Source organism: Mya arenaria, chromosome 7 (genome assembly GCF_026914265.1).
Source record: "Mya arenaria isolate MELC-2E11 chromosome 7, ASM2691426v1".
Lineage (NCBI taxonomy): Eukaryota > Metazoa > Mollusca > Bivalvia > Myida > Myidae > Mya > Mya arenaria.
Window position 1 is genome coordinate 30265762 of NC_069128.1, and position 21257 is coordinate 30287018.

At 36.0% G+C, this 21257-nt stretch overlaps 1 protein-coding gene across 3 annotated transcripts in view; it reads right to left on the reverse strand.

The window, feature by feature from the left end:
- LOC128241757 (latrophilin-like protein 1) overlaps nt 1-20953 on the reverse strand; it is a 51642-nt gene extending 30689 nt beyond the window's left edge. The window contains exons 1-10 of one of the 3 annotated variants that reach the window (XM_052958828.1): nt 20683-20953; nt 17754-17825; nt 15089-15186; nt 14047-14200; nt 12868-12970; nt 11657-11847; nt 9603-9797; nt 8362-8517; nt 2287-2462; nt 362-551 (exon numbers count right to left, since the gene is read on the reverse strand). In XM_052958828.1, the coding sequence (XP_052814788.1) occupies nt 362-551; nt 2287-2462; nt 8362-8517; nt 9603-9797; nt 11657-11847; nt 12868-12970; nt 14047-14200; nt 15089-15186; nt 17754-17808 (1318 nt within the window). In that variant the 5' untranslated portion in view covers nt 17809-17825; nt 20683-20953. Of the gene's footprint in view, nt 1-361; nt 552-2286; nt 2463-8361; nt 8518-9602; nt 9798-11656; nt 11848-12867; nt 12971-14046; nt 14201-15088; nt 15187-17753; nt 17826-20675 lie in introns of all 3 variants that reach the window. The other 2 variants (XM_052958827.1, XM_052958830.1) reach the window with 2 other exon arrangements.
- Between the last annotated feature and the right edge of the window lie 304 nt (nt 20954-21257).

The following is a 21257-nucleotide window of genomic DNA, read 5'->3' on the forward strand; positions in this document are numbered from 1 at the left end:
TTTAAGCATAATTTTGCCTTCCGACGTAGCATATATGACGTAATATAATTTATTTTACACATGTAAATAATATGTTAAGCAAATGAGATATAGGTAGGATAGACGGTGGTGCTTTGGGGTAGTTACTGCCGCTTTGACGTCGTTTTCGCATGACGCCACGACGTTTTCGTGCCGGATTTCCTAAAAACGCGTCCGTTAATAGTACGTTTATGAAGTACGGTGCAACTTTTGGATCAGATTGTGCAACGTTGATATTGGTAAAGTCAGAACCTGGATAATAATCCTGCAAATCAAAAAAGCATTATATATATATGTATTGTTACGTAGTTTTACCATCAGTAAATGCGTTAAAGGTGTGTACCTTTTTGGTTTGGACGCGCTCTTGTAGGATACATTGTTTTCCGTGAACGGAATAATTCCGACTGCCCCTGACGTCGTTTTCTTTCTGGTAAACGTTGATATGCCGACGGGAGTGGAAACGTTACGTTCACACTGCATACCGTTGAATTCTTCTCAGATATTTTTACCGTATATTGCGCAGGGTACTGTTCCTAAGGTAACTTTGATTTAATGCAGCACAATATGCAATAGTAAACCCGGCCGCCTTCATACATGGAATGGTGCGGGCGATATGTTACTAAATAACTATTACAAAATACACATATTTCATCCTCATTTATCTTCATATATGAAACGATGAATTCGATGCGTTACCAAAAAATGTTAAGAGAATGAGTTAGAAAATGAACAAACATGTTCAATGAACAGCCCTGCATTCAAACATAACCATAACGCACTTACAAAGAGAGAAAACAAAACATCACAATAAAATAAAGAGGAATCACATATCAAGTAGAATATCCTTATTAATAGATATTGGGGCTACCGCCTTCAATAGTCATAGGGACAAGGAGTTTTTTAGGGGTTTACACAAGTTTATGCATATATTATGTTCCACGGCCAAGCAACTACGACATCTTCAGTACACCATACTTATCATACTCCAGATATATGTTTGTTACACGCCAAGCAACTACGACCTCTTCAGTACACCATATTTATCATACTCAATATATATGTTTGTAACACGGCCAAGCAACTACGACCTCGTCAGTACACCATACTTATCATACTTAAGACATATGTATGTTACACGGCCAAGCAACTACGACATCTTCAGTACACCATAGTTATCATACTCAATATATATGAATGGCACAGGGCCGAGCGACTACGACCTCTTCAGTACACCATACTTATTATAATAAAGATATATGTATCCTACAGAGCCAAAAAAATATGACCTCTTCAGTACACCATAATTATTATAATAAAGATATATGTATCCAACAGAGCCATAAAATAACGAGCTCTTCAGTACACCACACTTATCATTATAAAGATATATGAATTGCACAGGGCCAAGCAATTACGACAATTTCAGTACACCACACTTATCAGTATACATGAAACGAGTCTATTAAAGGCCATAATATCACGACCTCTCCCGCTCACCATACTTATCATAATGACGAGACATGCATGAGACAGAGTCAAACAACGACGACATTTTCAGTAAACATTTTCATGAACCGTGTCTGATAAAGGGCCATACAATTACGACCATTTCCGTATACCATAGTTATTCTAATCTTATCACAAACTGTGTTTATTACGGGGCCATAGAATTACGACCATTCCTGTACACCATAGTTATTCTAATCTTATCACGAACTATTTCATTACGGGACCATAGAATTACGACCATTCCTGTACACCATAGTAATCCTAATCTTATCACGAACTATGTTTATTACGGGGCCATATAATTACGACCATTCCTGTACACCATAGTTACACTAATCTAATCACGAACTATGTTTATTACGGGACCATAGAATTACGACCATTCCTGTACACCATAGTTATCCTAATCTTATCACGAACTATGTTTATTACGGGGCCATATAATTACGACCATTCCTGTACTTCATAGTTACACTAATCTAATCACGAACTATGTTTATTACGGGACCATAGAATTACGACCATTCCTGTACACCATAGTTATCCTAATCTAATCACGAACTATGTTTATTACGAGGCCATAAAATTACGACATCGTAAGTACTCCTATGATAATCACGAAATTCGTCTGTTACAGGGCCTACCGATCGGAAACCGTTATAAAACATAATTAAATTTAAAAAAGCACTAGACTTACACGAATATATGACTGCTTTCATTTTTTCAACAATTTCATAAAAAGTGGAATCATAGCAATACCTGAATATAATTCGATGTGGAATTTAGAATTGCAGTGGGCGTATGAACAAATCCAACTTCTCCTTCATAAAAGGCCCTGTCAAGTTGTCCGTACAGTGTGAGTGGTGTAAAGGGTGCATACTCGAGAAGCTCGTTTTGATCCAGGTACGGGCCTCCAATCTCGAATTCGGGATGACCTGTAACACACATTACGCAAAATAATCGAGCAATTTTGGTACGGGCCTCCGCTGTCGAATTCGGGATAACCTGTAACACACATTACGTAAAATAATCGAGCAATTCAAGTACGGGCCTCCGCTGTCAAATTCGGTATAACCTGTAACACACATTATGTAAAATAATCGAGCAATTCAGGTACGGGCCTCCGCTGTCGAATTCAGGATAACCTGTAACATACATTATGTAAAAAAAAATCGAACAATTCTGGTACGGGCCTCTGGTACGCATTCGGGATAACACGTAACACACATTATATAAAACAAAAGCTATCACAGAGACGGCGCGTTCGAATATTCCGCCGCTTTTCAGTGTAAGGATTGAAAAGTTTTGGCGAAACTTGGATCACTGTAAAATAAGATTAGATTTCAATGCAATATAGGATAGCTCTCCTTATTCTTCGAATAGTCGAGCTAAAAATCGAGCAATTTAGGTACGGGCTTCCGCTGTCGAATTCGGGATGACCTGTAACACACATAACGTAAAATAATCGAGCAAATCAGGTACGGGCCTCCGCTGTCGAATTCGGTATAACCTGTAACACATTATGTAAAATAATCGAGCAATTCTGGTACGGGCCTCCGCTGTCGAATTCGGGATAACCTGTAACATCCATTATGTAAAATAATCGAGCAATTCTGGTACGGGCCTCCGCTGTCGAATTCGGGATAACCTGTAACACACAATATGTAAAATCGTCGAGCAATTCAGGTACGGGCCTCCGCTGTCGAATTCGGGATAACCTGTAACATACATTATGTAAAACAAGAGCTGTCACAGAGACAGCGCACTCGACTATTCCGCCGCTTTTCAGTGTAAGGATTGAAAAGTTTTGGCGAAACATGCATGGATCACTGTTAGATTAGATTTCAATGCAATACATGATGTGCGGAGATATTAACATAAATGTGGTTACATGCAAAATTTTAACCAGAATTTTTAAGTGTAATAATAAAGGGCCATTATTTGCAAAACACAGTTTTCTAACTTGATTATTCGATTAGGTTGGGTGGTTGAATACCATTGAATAAAGTCTCAATGCAATACATCAAGTAGTTGCTGGGATATTATCCTATGTGTGTGCTAACATGCAAGACCTTAACCAGAATTTCTAAGTCGCATAATAAAGAGGCAAAAATTATATAATAGGAAATATAGAGTTATCTTACTTGATTAAATAAGAAGGTTAAATGGTTGGGAGCCTGTGTCTAAAGTTCCAATGCAATACATGATGTATTTGCTGAAGCATTGACTTAAAAGTGGTTACATGCAAAACCTTAACCAGAATTTCTATGTTGAATAAAAAAGGGGCCATTATTTGAATTTAATGCAACCTAGAGTTATCTTACTTGGTTATTTAAGTAGATTGGATGGTTGAGTACCATTTTATAAAGTTTCAATGCAATACCTCAAGCAGTTGCTGAGATATTAACATATGTGTGCTTGCAAGCAAAACCTTAACCAGAATTTCTAAGTCAAATAATAAAGGCCTAAATATTTGCATTAAATGCAAACTAGAGTTATCTAACTTGGTAAATTAAGTAGGTTGGATGGTTGAGTACCATTGTATCAAGTCTCAATGCAATACCTCAAGCAATTGCTGAGATATTAACATATGTGTGTTTGCAAGCAAAACCTTAACCAGAATTTCTAAGTCAAATAATAAAGGCCTATTATTTGCATTAAATGCAAACTAGAGTTATCTAACTTGGTAAATTAAGTAGGTTGGATGGTTGAGTACCATTGTATTAAGTCTCAATGCAATACATCAAGCAGTTGCTGAGATATTAACATGTGTGTGCTTGCAAGCAAAACCTTAACCAGAATTTCTAAGTCAAATAATAAAGGCCTAATATTTGCATTAAATGCAAACTAGAGTTATCTAACTTGGTAAATTAAGTAGGTTGGATGGTTGAGTACCATTGTATCAAGTCTCAATGCAATACCTCAAGCAGTTGCTGAGATATTAACATATGTGTGCTTGCAAGCAAAACCTTAACCAGATTTTCTAAGTCGAATAATAAAGGGCAATAAATTTGCATAAAATGCAAACTAGAGTTATCTAACTTGGTTAAATAAGTAGGTTGGATGGTTGAGTACCATTGTATTAAGTTTCAATGCAATACATCAAATAGTTGCTGAGTTATTAACCTATGTGTGCTTACATGCAAAACCTTAACCAGAATTTCTAAGTCAAATAATAAAGGCCTATTATTTGCATTAAATTCAAATAAGTGTTATATAACTTCATTAATTGAGTAGGTAAGATAGTTGGGAATACATATCTATAGTTTCAATGCCATACATTATGTATTTACTGAGATAATGACTTAAAGGTGCTTACATGCAAAACCTTAACCAAGGTGTGACGCCGATGCCGACGCAGCCTTCGAAGCCGACGCCGACGCTTGGGTGAGTAGTATAGCTCTCCTTATTCTTCGTATAGTCGAGCTAAAAATCGAGCAATTTAGGTACGGGCCTCCGCTGTCGAATTCGGGATGACCTGTCACATACATTATGAAAAAAAAATAGAGCAATTCAGGTACGGGCCTCCGCTGTCGAATTCGGGATAACCTGTAACATGCATTATGTAAAAAAAACAATTCAGGTACGGGCCTCCGCTGTCGAATTTGGGATAACCTGTAACACAAATGAAAAAAATCGAGCAATTCAGGTAAGGGCCTCCGCTGTCGAATTCCGGATAACCTGTAACACACATTTCGCAAAATAAACGAGCAATTCTGGTACGGGCCTTCGCTGTCGAATTCGGGATGACCTGTTACATACATTATGAAAAAAATCGAGCAATTCAGGTACGGGCTCCGCTGTCGAATTCGGGATAACCTGTTACACACATTACGTAAAATTATCGAGCAATTCAGGTACGGGCCTCCGCTGTCGAATTCGGGATAACCTGTAACACACATAACGTAAAATAGTCGAAGAATTCAGGTACGGGCCACCAATCTCGAATTCGGGATAACCTGTAACATAAATTATGAAAAATAATCGAGCAATTCAGGTACAGGCCTCCGCTGTCGAATTCGGTATAACCTGTATCATACATTATGTAAAACAATCGAGCAATTCAAGTACGGGCCTCCAATCTCGAATTCGGGATAACCTGTAACATACATTATGTAAAATAATCGAGCAATTCAGGTACGGGCCTCCGCTGTCGAATTCGGGAAAACCTGTAACATACATTATGATAAAATTCCAGCAATTCAAATACGGGCCTCCGAAACTAATTTTGGCATAAACATTATTTGCAAAATTAAACACATAAGTGACGAACCTCATATGTCGATATTGCCATAACTCGAAAATTTTACATATTATGAATGGCCGATATTGACCTATTCTGCGTATGGAACGGGCCTATTGTTCAGGACTTTGTTAATGTTAACTCTTTTTAACGTCATCGTTGTTAAGTTTTTTGCTCTGGAACCTTTGCGGATACACTGATTCTTATAGGCAATATTCTTAACAAGATATGACCCAACTGTTTTAATTGTTCTTTTCTATTCAAATATATGAACATTAATAACATTTGTTTACTTTACAAGTTCACAACGATGTCGTTAATGACGTTGTTAACAATAACAAAGTTCTGAACAAATAATGAAGTATGTGTCTGGAAAAAAATTGACTTAGACAAGAGTAAATAATTTTTCAGTTAAGTGCCCCATAGTTACCATTCTTGCAAGATGCACAACTTCGTGTACTTTATGTTTGAATTTTTGGCTACTGAGCGAGTTTCTGTAGCTGTTAATATTAATATTCACATCTTTATCCATCTATATTCCTAGTTTCAATCAGGTCTTTCAAGCGCAAGAAATTGCTTTCTATCGTAGATAACTTTGCAATTAAGTGTCCGAGAGTTATTATTCTTGCAAGGTGCACAACTTTCTATCAATATATATATATATGTTTACACCTCAACTTACATTCCCTAAATGAACTGCCTTTCAGCAATTGCGTTTATCAATCGATGAACGCAACATCTGCAATATGTTCGGATCGCTATTCATCGCATTACAATATACATGAACATTTTGTATCTTGTCATTGTTTGTATTGTGTCAGCAGGTGCCGTAAAATATAAATAAACATTTTAGAAAGTGTTTAAATATGATATGTTTAATGTATGGTTGTTATAAGTGCTTCAAATTTACGTTTAAAAGTGATTTCAAGTGGTTGATCTTTTCCCGCGTTATCATGACGTCATTTGATAAACGTTTCCGGTAAAACTCGGATCGTCTTATTTACAGAATGGGTAAGAAAGGATAACTGAAAGGATTTCATAAATGAAATAAAGTATTTTTATCAATTTTTGAATGAAATAATGCACTATTGGTGTAAATACAAGTAATGAATTGCGGGATCGATGTCATTATCGGGGGTATTAACGCAATTCGGCTGGTCAAAGACCGGACTCCACACACTTTGACCATCCCAATTGCGTTCATACCCCGATAATGACATCAATCCCGCAATTTATTCCTTAAATGTTACCAGTTTCAATGAAAGCCAGAAATCGCGCAATTCGGCTCATATCATAGTTTATGGTCAATTGCAATAACCCCTCATTTTTTTTATTTCATTTATATCTTGCGCTGAACTGTTCAAATAAGTGAATTGTTTAGTTTTATGTCTAAAGTTAGTATCACTTGATCATAATACGGTCCATGAACTACATCTACATATACCGTTCATTTACACAGAAAAAAAACACATTACAGACGCATAATATAGGTCGATGCATTTTTTTTCATTTTCAGGCATTATCATGTTTCATTTATTCGATTTTTCCTATCAAAACAAACGAACATATATGACTTGTGTACAGATGAAATTTGAGCATTCAAAAATATATAATTAAATAAAAACCTACTTGGCCACAATTCACCCAGTTAAAATAGCGCAAGAATATCGCTAACAGGTTTTAATCTGTACAAAAATTATATGTTTTGTTTTGTTTTGATAAAAATAGTCAAATAAGTTAAACATGATATGAATATATGTATATATATATTTGAACTTAATGGGCACCATCTATGTGAAGCTTTGACAAACATTAAATTAAAGCAAATGTGTATGAAACCGTTTCGTTCACTCTTGCATCATACCGAAATACCCAAATGTACCTGCTTTTCCCTGGGGATAAAGGGCAAGAAGACGTAGATCCCTTGAAAGGCGTTGAATAATGCAAACAGATAGTGAAAGACGATCCTGGGGCCATATTCAATATACAACTTAGATCAATCTTAAATTTAAGAGTGAAATCTAAGCTTTTTGATTGGACTGTAAAATAAATTGACCAATCAACTGAATGGAATCACTGAGGCATGTCTAAGGATAAGGATATGAACTATATTGAATACCACCCTTGGTCATAAAACGCCCCTTAATATGCGTTGAATAATGCAAACAGATAGTGAAAGACAATCCTGGTGTCATTAACCGTAATAAAACCGAAAACCCGCGTCATGCATTCAAATTCAAAAAATGTTTTTTTGAATCAACCTATATTGTGCGCATTCCAAGCAATTGTAATGTTTAACATAGCTGCTTCACCCACTGCGTTAAAAGTATACATAACGTGCCTAAAGTCCTCAGCCAAATAACAATATTTTTGCGACAAACTACAGAAACAAGCTCAGTAAGAACAAGTTTAAACATAAACCTGGTTCAATTGCACTGGGTAAACGCCAAAGACATAGAACATAAAAACAAAAAATCACAAACAAGAAACATGGAAGAACAGCACAAAACTCCACAAAGAGCGCATTGCAAACGTAATATGTAATCACTGGATGATTAACACATATCATAAGACTTTGAAGGTAATAATACCTAAAAACCTTGTTGGTTTGGTGCAGATGTACAAATGGTTTCTATCACACGTTCCAACAGGCGCAAAATCGTTTCGCAACGTGAAATACACGGTACACGGACTTTCAACGTTCGTCTGGTTCACCCAAAGTTGGTCAACTGTTTTGCTTGTGAAGTCTGAAATAGGTGTGACTTTAGAATCAGTGTGTGTGTACGTGATTCATTACGTAATAAATGCTACGTCGGAAGCTAATATTTTGCTTCGAATAAATACTTTAAACAAAGATAACTTCACTATTCCTCCACCATTTTAGATGGAACATAGCCCACTCTACGCCGCTAATGGAGCCCTGTCGTCGGTCTTTACCAGAGTTTGATCGAGAGTTTAGTTTCTTCAAACACTTCGACAAACCGTTTCACAATACGGCCGTCTGACGGAGCACTGTCAAAACATTATATTTGAAACAGGTTTGTTGATGTGTTTGAGGAAACAAATCACCAAATCAAACTTCGGTAATAAAACGAAGGCGGGGCTCTTGAAGTGGCATAGGCTGTCCTTTGTTTTATTTAATTTGGTGTAGTAAAAAAAAGTTATCTTTGATTTAAGTCTTCATTTCATGCAAAATGTTGCGTTTCGACGTAGCATATATGACGTAATTTATCACGTGGTATACACACACTGAGAATATTGGCAGGGAAATGTTGAGGATATAAACCATGCAAACGAATTTCAGCCGCAAATGTAGGTTAAAATGTATTCCAAATAGATTTACTCCAACAGTAGGTTATGCACCTCGGAATAAATTCATTGAAGATGTAAAACGTGACCTTTATGTCTAAAATGTGTTAAAATTCATATGTTATTGGCCATTGTTTGCAGCAACTAGTCTACACACTTTGGAATGTCATACGCAGATCTACAATGTCATTTTTGCGAGTGATGGATGAAAACAAGATTTAAGTGACACTCGTATCTAAAATTAATACTTACACATGTATAAAAAATATATGATATGCCTTTACCTTCTAAATAATGCATTTATGAAACCGTGTACAGCTGAAAACGCACAAATATTAAATGACTGGTGGTCCTTAAAGATAAAAAATTTACAGTGATCAACTATCGTCTCATAAGGTAGAATACCATGTTTTCTGCATCTTCCTTCCAATTAAACACGATATGCTTCATAAGAACCATGGTGTAAGATATTTATTCTTCTTTTAGTTAAATTGAAAAAAAAATCGGTGTGCAGATCACTTACATTCATCTGTACGTTCATAAAATAAAAACACCGCCACAATCATCCTGCGTTCAAAGTTGGTGAAGGCGACTGCCAATTTCCCCTTGTGGCTTTCACACGATGCGCGCGCCTCTTGGAACGGAAGTGGCTCTTTGAATATCTGATAACACACTGGGACATATTGATTTCCATACCAGTTGTCTTCGCAGAAGCGTGCTGTAATAATAATAATAATAATAATAATAATAATAATAATGATAAAAATACCAATGCTTCTGCTGCTGCTGCTACTTATAATAACTGTAAATACTATCACAACCACTACCACTACCACTACTACTAATACTACTACTTGTTTGTTTGTCAAACATTATGCCCTCTCCCCCTGAGCGCCATGTTGTCGGGATAATATCGACTATTGAATAAAATATGCTTGAACCGAAATGACAGCTGCTTTTGTCACTGACATTGAATGCCGGTGCGGCAGTTTTAAGATTATGGCCAATCCAAGTGTGAGGATAAAGTCTAATATGACCATGCCCTTTGACTCATTGACCTCAAAATCCATAGGAGTCACCAAAAACCTAAATGTCAAGTTTGAGGCCATGGGTGCAGGCATTGTCAAGTTATCACACAGACAAGCTATTTGCGTTCAAGGTCACTGTTACCTTGACCTTTGACCCGATGACCCTTAAAATCATAAGGAATCATCTACAGGTCGGACGCAGGTTAACTTCGAGGGCCATGGGTGCAGGCATTGTCGAGTTATCATCCAAACAACATGTTCGCATCCAGATCACAGTGACCTTTACCTTTTACCCGATGACTCCTTAAATTAATAAGGGTCATCTCCTGGTCAGGCCCAACTTCCATGTCAAGATTGATGATCATAGATTCAGGTATTGTCGAGATAGCACTGGGAGAAGATATGTTAACTTTTTTGCGATAAAGGTTACTGTGACCTTGGCCTTTGGCCTTATGACACCCAAAGTCATTAGGGGTCATCTTCTGGTCAGGCCCAACCTTCATATCAAGTTTGAGGACCAAATGCCCAGGATTTGTCGAATTTTCTTTCAAGGTCACTGTTACCTTGACCTTTGACCCCTTAAAACAATAGGGGTCATCTAATGGTCAGGCCACACCTACAAGTCAAGCTTGAGAGCCATGTGTGCAGGCATTGTTGAGTTATCACTCGGACAACCTTTTATCATTCAATGTAACTGTGACCTTGACATTTGCCCAATGACCTCTAAAATCAATACGAGTCATCTACTGGTCAGGCCCAACCTTCGTCTCAAGTTTGATGACCATACGTCTAGGAATTGTTGAGTTATCACTCTGGCAATCTTTGGTCTACCGACCGACCGACCGACCGACCGACATGTGCAAAGCAATATACCCCTCTTCTTCGAAGGGGGAATAATAATAATAATAATAATAATAATAATAATAATAATAATAATACATTTCATTACTATAAATAATAATAGTAATACTACTAGTACTACTACTACTACTACTAATAATAATAATTATAATATAATAAAGAAGACAGAAAGAATGAAAATTGAATAACAGTGTAAATTGTTCATTTACTATCCATTACCATGAAGGAAAACGACTGTTTAAAACAGTTTAATTGTCATACTGTTTGCACTTTAATTTTATATGCAATCTACCTTGACGCTGAAATTGTTAGCCCGAAGTAAAGTTTATTCATTTAAGCGTGATCACTTTTAAGCAAATGTATATTATAACGATAATTGTAAATTAGAATTCATTCAAATGTATTGAGATATTTTTTTGAAAAGCGAATGCGACTCGAAAATAATCGTTTGTTGTCATTTGGTCGTTTAAAGAATATCATGTGAGTATAATGTTGTGTAGGCGTGTCTGTTATATCTACAGATACATTGTCATCGTTTTACTGTCTGTATTATATTCAATTGTACATTGTTGAGGGAATCAGACATAAATAAAAACAAATCATTTTACCATAGATGCCTCGATGCACATATTTGAAAAACATCTAAGACATTTTAACAAAATCAAAGGTTAGATAAATGACCCAATACCTTTTTTAACAACGATTTCCACCGGATCTTTCTTGCATATAAACGGAAGCGGCCTTGTGCAATCCGTTAGGGACACTTCAATGCTGCCGTTAAACTGAAAGTCGCCAGTGTCACCTATCGGGCTGGTACCGAGCACTGTCCGTCCACACGCACCTTGTGTAGGGTCCGGCTCGTTAGGTCCCCAATTCCAACTGATAAGAGAAGTGTGCAAGCTTCATTTAAGGTAGCCAGCCATCAAATAATCTAGTAATCTGATGCTTCATTTCACCTTATTGTGAAATGTTTATCTCTGATGATCCCATGTAAATTTGGTATGCTTGAAAGGATATTTCGTCCTGATAACCAGGCCATAAAGTTAATGATTAGAGGTCAATTATACATAAAGGCAAACCAAGTTTTGTTTATGTTTAGAATCAAAACATAGTTAAGAATATTAGATATAACTATCCTGCAACAAACAACGGAACCCCCGAGAAAAACAATAAATTCCAAATGAGTGACATTCTATGAAATATATAGACACCAAAGCCTCCTGAGTCCATTTGAACCATTTTTATTAATCTCAGCTGTTACAAAGAGTTCCACCGCAAAATGAGTTCAATTGAAACTTGTTTTTAAATTTGTTGGTCAATGGAATCACAAATAAAGCATCATTTTCTGATATCAAATGCGCAGAATACTAGTACAAAGTATAAAACATAATGTTTGCACTTCGTGTTTTGTTGTCGGAACAGAGTAATAGGAAATTAGAAATAATTGGTAAGATCGTTGATCATATAAAATGTGTATTATTTTCGATCGGGAAGCCGAAAACCTATCCGTCCGGGCGCTAAACATGTTTACGATTTGTAATGGCCGAAACTGTTTGCATTTTGTCCCTTTATTTAAAGGAATCTTGGACGTATACAGACCTATTTGGATTTTTTTGAAGGTCTATACAACTGAATTCATACATTATTTTCGATATATTTTCGTTTTTGGATAGCAAACTCTTTTCAAATAGTAATTAAATAATACTGGGTGACCAGTCATCCAAATATTTTGTGGATCGAATGCTTGAGCATGAACTATTTGTTGTTTCCTGGTATTGAATTGACACACCCTAGATACAGTAAAACACAATACTGCTTCCGTCCACACCTGACTGCAACCGAGTGGTCAAGTGCCTAGTGGGAGGAACAAAAATTAATGACATTAGCCCATTTACTCACCTCGCGGGAAAAAACTTGCGAACGAATTGTGGACCGTAGTCATCCCACATCAGACGGCCCTCTTTGGACGTGTACATTCCGCTCCAAAATTCCGTCAGCTTATCTGAATAACATACATATTAGATGTACCAGCCATATCAGGGGGTGTTTTGTGTTTTCCGAATTTAAAGTGAGGGAAATGTGTGATGCGGAATGAAATGGCGGTGTTGGAAGAGATTTTGGGTTTTCGGGAGGATATTTTCACCTGGTAAGTATTTTTCTCGCAATATAAATACGCCTATCCGAAGGCCACACGTGTAAAGTTCCCTCAGTTTTTTAACCTATGTTTCTTGAGGCCTTAACAAAAAAGCTATTGAATGTATAAGCTGAACGATTGCTTGTTTACAAAGGGAAAGTAGAAAATTGCTTGACTTGAAACTGTGTTTTTAGTCAAAGTGTTTTTAGCCTATTTTAGCTTTTTTTTCATTGACGTTTTGCATATATTTTTTTCTTTTCGACGGCTAGTACACTTACATCGGCACTATACGGCCGATATTTGTATGTTTAAACACCTTTAATAATGTTTTATGCATTTTTGTGTGATGCTGAATCAGAATACGCGCGCGTTAATAAAAGTGTAATTAAGACACGAGCTGTAAGACAAGTTAATATTTATAAAATAAGGCAAAATGTTCGATATGGTTTCCTTTGCCCGTATATATCCTTTATCGGGTCACCTACTAAACCCGTAACTTATAATATTATACTTTAGGATGTTCGCAAGTCTTATCAGTGCCCTGATATCCAGTGCTCGGATTTTAAGTGCCTACCTCTGCCCTCAACTTTAAAATATTTATATGATCTTCTTAAAGGAATACTATACAGGTCGATGCAAAATTAATTTTATTTTAATGCGTTAGCGTGTTACTCATTTGACTTTAATGACCATAATACAAATATGAATATAAATTAGGTACAGATTAGTATTAGCCATGCTATGGTGCTTTTAACTGGGGAATTTGTGGCAATGCAGATATTTAATAAAAAAAACTACTCGAATGGCTAATATTTTTATATGTACCTAAATCATGTTTTTTAGTCATATTTTTATTATTAAAGTCAATTGAATTAAACATGAAACATTAAAATTTCATTTGCATCAAACTCTATTGTGCGCCTTTCAGGATTAAACATACTCACAGTTGTCAAACACGATATCTCCAACACGAGATATTGACTCGGTACTAGGTAAGAACACCTCAAAGTCATTTATCCTGTCCAACGATATCAAATTGGAGATGCTTCCAGAGCAATAGGCTTCGGCCTCACGCCAAGATTTCGGGGCGGTGTTGACCTGCACAGATATATAATTCATTGCTTTATGACTGAGACCAAATTCATATACAACACGGATTGACCAAAGTCATGTATGTGTTCCAGTGGTAGTTGTTTTGCTATATCACGCCTCCAACACAAATGACGCAACGCCATTGGTCCATTGATTCCTTTGCCCCGTATATCCCATAGTGGGTAACCTACTAACCCTGTAACTTATAATACTGCCTCAGTATCTGGCCAAGATTTACCTGCTATGATAGACATATCACTATCTAGTTTAGTGTTCATCTCAACCTGTTTTGAATTAGAAAAGGGCTCTTAGAATTGTCAAAGTAGCGACAAAATGCCTAAAAGGTGCATTTACCATGGCATGTTTTACACAAATACACAAAGCAAAGAGGAAAATATTGCATATAAGCAAATTTCTTCTGGTAGAAAGAGTTGGATAAAAAAGTATCCAACTCTTCTGGTAGGATCCAGATCGAGGCTGCTCGTCCTACGGAAAAACCCTCCACTGGCGTATAACGCCATTTGACCAGAAGTTCACATTGTGTACAAATATGAAGGCACATGAATATATATGAAAATATTATGTTATTTAATTTTTCAAAATGTATTACGTTGTGTCTTTCTAATATGAGGAATTTCAGAGGCTCATTTGGTGAAATTCAGGGTACGCCGCGCGTAGTGGTTACGACAAAGTAGGGCTATGACTTTAGCAGCAAATACTATAATAGTTTTCTACAACTTTTTAAAGATGTATTTTGGTAATCGAATATTCGAATATTTGTTTGAAAGAATTACCGAATATTCGAACATCAATTTTGCCATTCGTTTGCATTCCTAATAAAAATGAAAATGTTTTGTTTTTTAAGATTGTGATTTTTGGAGTAATATACACCACCTGTATACAGATTGTCCCCTGGGAGACTCTATCTGTCATCTCAGCCCAGCCATCTTCACAGACACGTTCTTGCCCGACATCAACAAGCCCTGAAAAGGCTGCAAATTCCATTGGAATCTTGATTACTTTAGTTCATTTGCAGTGTGACAGACTAGTTAATTGACTTCATACAGGTACTAGTAAAATATTATTTTTGTTAGATCGAAAATCAGCTATACTAAGCCAATGGTTTTCATGAACACTCCTTGGTATTTAGTATCTTCATTATTGTCGAAGCTTCTCAATGGTTATCAAATATATGAGCTCCAAATAAAGTCTGTTTTGAAACTGTTATATAATATATTGTCTATTCACGGTTCGATATCTTAGTGTAGATGGAGATGCTCCTAGTTTACCATCATATGGTGTTTTTATTGCACAGTTGATAAGATTCGCTGGAATATGCACAGATGTCAAACATTTTAGCTCTCGCAGTGAACTTATGACGAAAAAACTTCTGAAACAGGGTTACAGATATTATAAATTAAGGACAACTTTCTCAAAATTTGTTTATGGTCATTATTATACTGAATCTAGGTACAATAGTAGTCTTAAATCGCTGCTTGCTCACATTATTGCTCATCCCGATTTTAATGGTGATTTTATAAAGAAAATTCGTAAAATCAAAAATATTTCCAGCAGCTGGTTGGGCAGATAGTCTCAATGAATTGCTTGCTGGGATCTTATTTAAGCCGTGAATATAATGGCAAGAGTACTTGCCTTCTAGTTTTTTTTCCTTATAAAAAAAGAATATGACGTCCTAACATAACTAAGCTTTCAGTCCTTTGATTGTTTTCTTTAAAAATGCAGATATCTGATTTCTTTAAAAAAGTTTTTTTCATTCGTTTGGCCCGCTCTGAATGTTTCAGAGAGTGACGTCACTTTTTTAAAATTTTTACTAAGTGAAGAAAATGTTTACAAATATAAATTGTATTTTTATTTTACAATAATGCTTTCTAGTAAAATGATGCTTTTCATTGTGGAACTCTTTGATCCCACACTTTTAAACATTTTATTTGCTAAGGCAGACTGGGTGGAATATTTTATAGTTTCAAACAATAACTGCATCTTAATCATCATCATCATTGAAAAGTTTTGCATTAGGTACTCTCAATTGTACTCCTTCGTCTGCAGAGTCGGATCTCTAAGCAAAGAAGTGCTTGGGCGTTACCTATTAGTTTATTATTTTCTGTTTTATTATTAAGTTTTCTCAAGTTAATGCACATCCTGATAAGATTTACCAATCCCGTTTTTACTTTTTTCGGGATTGTTGAGATATGGGGTAGGTTGTGCACACAAACTAGTTTAAACCCGCAGTATATTTACATTTAACTGACCGTTCAAAGGCGGTACCTAACCATCCTTGATTGACATGTAGTGTGTTGTTTGTGGAGTTTTGTGCTGTTGTTCCATGTTTCTGGTTTGTGATTGTTTGTTTTTGTGTTCTATATCTTTGGCGATGACCCTGTGCCATTAAACGGGCTTAATGTTTAAACTTTCGATTTCATCTGTACTTGTTTCTGTAGTTTTTCATAGAAATACTGGTTAGGCCATCATCTTAGCTGGCATTTGTGTTAAAAACATTAACAATATTCGAAATTTAATGTTCAGTTTGATTTCTGATAAGTAGTGTCACCTTAAGCTAAGCAGAGATATTGCGAAACACGATGTGTACGTGAACCTCTACGTGTAGCTACACATACATGTACACATACGTGGATGACGTGGTACACCAACAGTCGCCCATATGTGCACTTACCTGCATGACGTAGTAAAAGTACACAAACCGTAGCTCACGCGCTCACTTACCTGGATGACGTAGTACATATACAGTAGCACACCCATTCGCATACCTGAATGACATAGAAAACAAACAGTAGTCCCCGCGTACACATACCTGGATGACAAAATACTCAAACGGTAGCTGACGCGTGTACATACCTGGATGACGTAGTACACCAACACTCGCCCATATGTGCACTTACCTGGATGACGTAGTAAAAGTACACAAACAGAAGCCCACGCGTTTACTTACCTGGATGACGGAGTACACATACAGTAGCACACACATTCGCATACCTGGATGAAGTAGAACACAAACAGTAGTCCACGCGTACACATACCTGGATGACAGAATACTCAAACGGTAGCCGACGCGTGTACATACCTGGATGACGGACTGCACATACAGTAGAACACGCATTCACATACCTGGTTGACGTAGAACGCAAACAGTAGTCCACGCGTACACATACCTGAATGACGCAGTACACATACAGTAGCACATTTGTACACATACCTGAATGACGCAGTACACAAACAGTACCCATGCGTAGACATACCTAAATGACGTAGTACACAAACAGTAGTCTACACGTACACATACCTGTATGGCGTATTACTCAATCGTTAGCCGACACATGTACATACCTGGTTGACATTGTACACACACGGTTGCCTACACAAACACATACCTGGTTTGCGTAGCACACAATCGGTAAAGATCGCGTATACATACCTATCTTTATGTAGTACACAAACAGTAGTCCAAACGTATTTGTACCCGTACAAGTAGTTTGTCACAGCCGCTATAATATTGATGTAAAATTAAAAGTGTATCGTATACCCGTTTGTTCTAAACCACAGAAAAGAAGAACAGCAAGTAAGCGCCGCAGGCTCATATCTCTTCTGCAAGACACTGCAAGATACAAATGTATGATACAAACGATATTATCAACTCTACTCAACTTGTAAATAGCGTCCATCGAGCTCGAATATATACAACCCAAAGCAAAATTAACTATAATGCATTTGTAAATCAATCATTAGATGATTCAGAAATGGTTAAACAATGAAAGTTTGTAAATAGATGGTTTGATGCGACGCAGTCGCTTAACCATATAGCAAGTGTAGGTACTTACAAAAAATCTATAAGTTTCTTTTTGTGATCTACATTATATTACATTTGAAAACTACCAACTAGTAAAATATAATGTTGACCACTAAATGAACAGAGCTCTGTTGACCACTCTACATTTTTCATATTTGAGTTCAAAAATAGATGTTTTATGCATTTTTCTGTTGGTAACGTTTTAAACCAACAATACTTTTCGAACGGAAATATGAAAATCTGCGATCGAATCTTATGTCAGCAGTCTTAAAACACTGGTTTCTAGATATTTATTTAAAAATCGGCCCTTACCAAGAAAAAAAACAGTTGTCAAAACGGTATAAAATGTGAGAGTGCAGCTTAAAGCCTTAAAATAAATCATTCCGTATTCCCTGAAAGCGCTTAATCGAGAAAAGCAAGCTACTCAATTTTAGTGGTCAACAAAGGTTTTGTTCAATGAGAAGGTAGAATTTCTCAAGTGTTCCATTACTTTTATTTCAGTAAATCAGCTATAAGCCGTTACTGATTTTAATCAGATGAAGCGGTAGATGTAAACTGTGACAGGCTTAGTCAGCGGACAGTGTACACAATCCAATGTAGAACACTAGAACATAAAGTTTGTTTTCTAGAATGTTATAAATTATGAAAGTTGTGAAATAAGACATTAAACGATTTCCTGCAGCCTAGTAAAGTAGAAATATTATAGGAAATACATCAATGTTTTGAACAGGATTTGTGGTGAGTCCTTATTTCCTTTTTCATTATTGATTATGAAAACAATATTGAAAAAAAAAGTTTCGGTTATTCATATTTGATCATTACATGTTTTAAGTCAATATTCATCTTCATTATTTTGAAAGACTTTCAATACTTTATAATGGTTGTAGATAGCCTTAATTATTTGTAAGATTTGTAAACACACTTGCGACTTAACAGGACAGTGAAAACTGCAGATGATGTTGATATTGAATAGAAAGGATTTGCCGATAATTGAATAATGAGATCAAATTGTTTAATAATTGCACTTTATTTAACCTACGTTCGATTTTGTATTTGATGTGAACAATGCCCCCTAGGCATAGCAGGACTAGTATAATAGAAACTGTTTTAAGTGATAACATTCAGTGGCTGATCAGTTGTCGTGTGGTGACACACTTGACTGTCAATCCAGGGGTCGCAGGTTCGATTCCCCACCGCAACACTAAGGAAACAATAATCGTCTTCTGTGAGGGACGTTAAATGGGGGTCCCGTGTGACAATGCTGTAAACCAATGCACGTTAAAGAACTAGGTAAGCTCTTACAAGGGTTACATTCTGTCTGTGCGCTTTGTCCCTAAACAACCTAAAATGACTACCAATCTTATCGGAGCATTCACCGAGTTGAATAAGGCCAGAGTGCGAGGACAAATAAGCTAACATTCCCATTACCCAACAATCGAAAAGTGGATAACATTTTAAATGCACCATCCTCTGTTGAATAGCTATCTGATATGTTTTGTCATTTAATCATAAAAACTGATATTTCATCCAGGTCGGCGGAACGTATCCCCAACATGTTAATGTTAATAGTTCACTATCACACAGGTAGGCAGATTAAAGAACACATTTATAATGTTGTCCTTATTATGTAATTCATCAAATGTATACTATAGCGTTTAAAAGAAATGCTTACGGTGGTTTATATGAAACTAATGTCGATTAATTACCGTATTTTGATGGAGCGTATTCGCCGAGAGACGTTAATGGAAACAAATTGGTGTAGCGTATTAAGAATATTCTCGACAAATTTGGTTTCACTTTTGTATGGAATTATCCAGACAGTGTTATTATTAAGCAGTTTTTACCTATGTTTAAACAGACATTTATACACAATTTCTTGCAAGAATGGCGAGAGAGTCTACAAAATAATGGTGTTTTGACAGTGTATAAACATTTAAAACATAACCTTGAATATGAACAATATCTGGACATTGTTACAAACAAATCACTGCGTAACTGTTTAACGAGGATGCGTGTATCTGGTCACAAATTACGTGTAAAAACCGGACGATATGGACCGCAACGTGTCAATAGAGAAGATAGACAATGTTTATAATGTGTTAAAGCTTTAAGAGACATTGAAGATTTGTTTCATTTAGTTTTAAAATGTGATTGTTACAAAGACATTAGGAAAGGTTATATAAGCACGTATTACACTAGAAACCCAAGTATGTGGAAATTGAGTTGTTTTCATCGAATAAAAGATCGGTGTTAAATCGATTGTGTACATATATAAGCAAAGCTAATGAAATAAGAAATTCGCTTACAGATACTATCCTTTAATTACACTTGTATGTCTTAAAATGTTAAGTTTCTGTATTGTTTTTATTTACCAACCTTTTGTGTTAAAATATGTGTATGGATGAGAAACAATATGTTTAAATCCAAATAAATCATATTTCTGTTCTGTTCTGTTCTGTTCTGTAATAATAATGATCTAGTTTTAGCCATACACTCGTATCAAAACCAATCACCCAATATTACGCTTAGAGAGTCACTTTCATTGGCTGTCAAGAGTTTATACACAAAAACTCCTTAATGTCCAGTCAGTACGTCTCATAATTTAATAATAATAATAATAATAATGCTGAAGTTTTATAAAAACATCACACAACTTACCACTAACCTTGTTGTAATAATCCTTTATACGAACAGATCCGTTTTTTATTGGATGTTTATATCCAAACTTCCACACTTTAAAAAGTCAGTCAATTCACTGACTAATACATCAACTATAGATAGCAACAATACACATTTAACAAGGGTGTGATAACCGGTTTTTATTCTGTCATCCTATTGAAGTCAATTCCCCAAAACAATAAATTTGAATACACAGTATACACGCATTAATTTAAACAGCTTCGGTCATGCTCGTGAACATTTTAACCCAACAGACATATTCGTGTTTTTCACACAGAGGTATAAGATTTATAGGCCATTGCACATCAATGAAACAAATGAAGCGGAAATTGTCTGAATGTTTGCGCTCTGTTGCCCACGTTTTAACTGTAGGATGTACAATTACTATTCGTCTTAAATTACACTGAACTAAATACAATAAACGTGATTATCGTAGATCATGAGTCATGCTGTATTGTTTATTTCATACTTTTAATACCGCCGATGTAAACAAAACTTATTACAGCTATTAAACCATAAATTAGATTGTGTTTACATTGATTAAGGCTCTTACTCAATTGG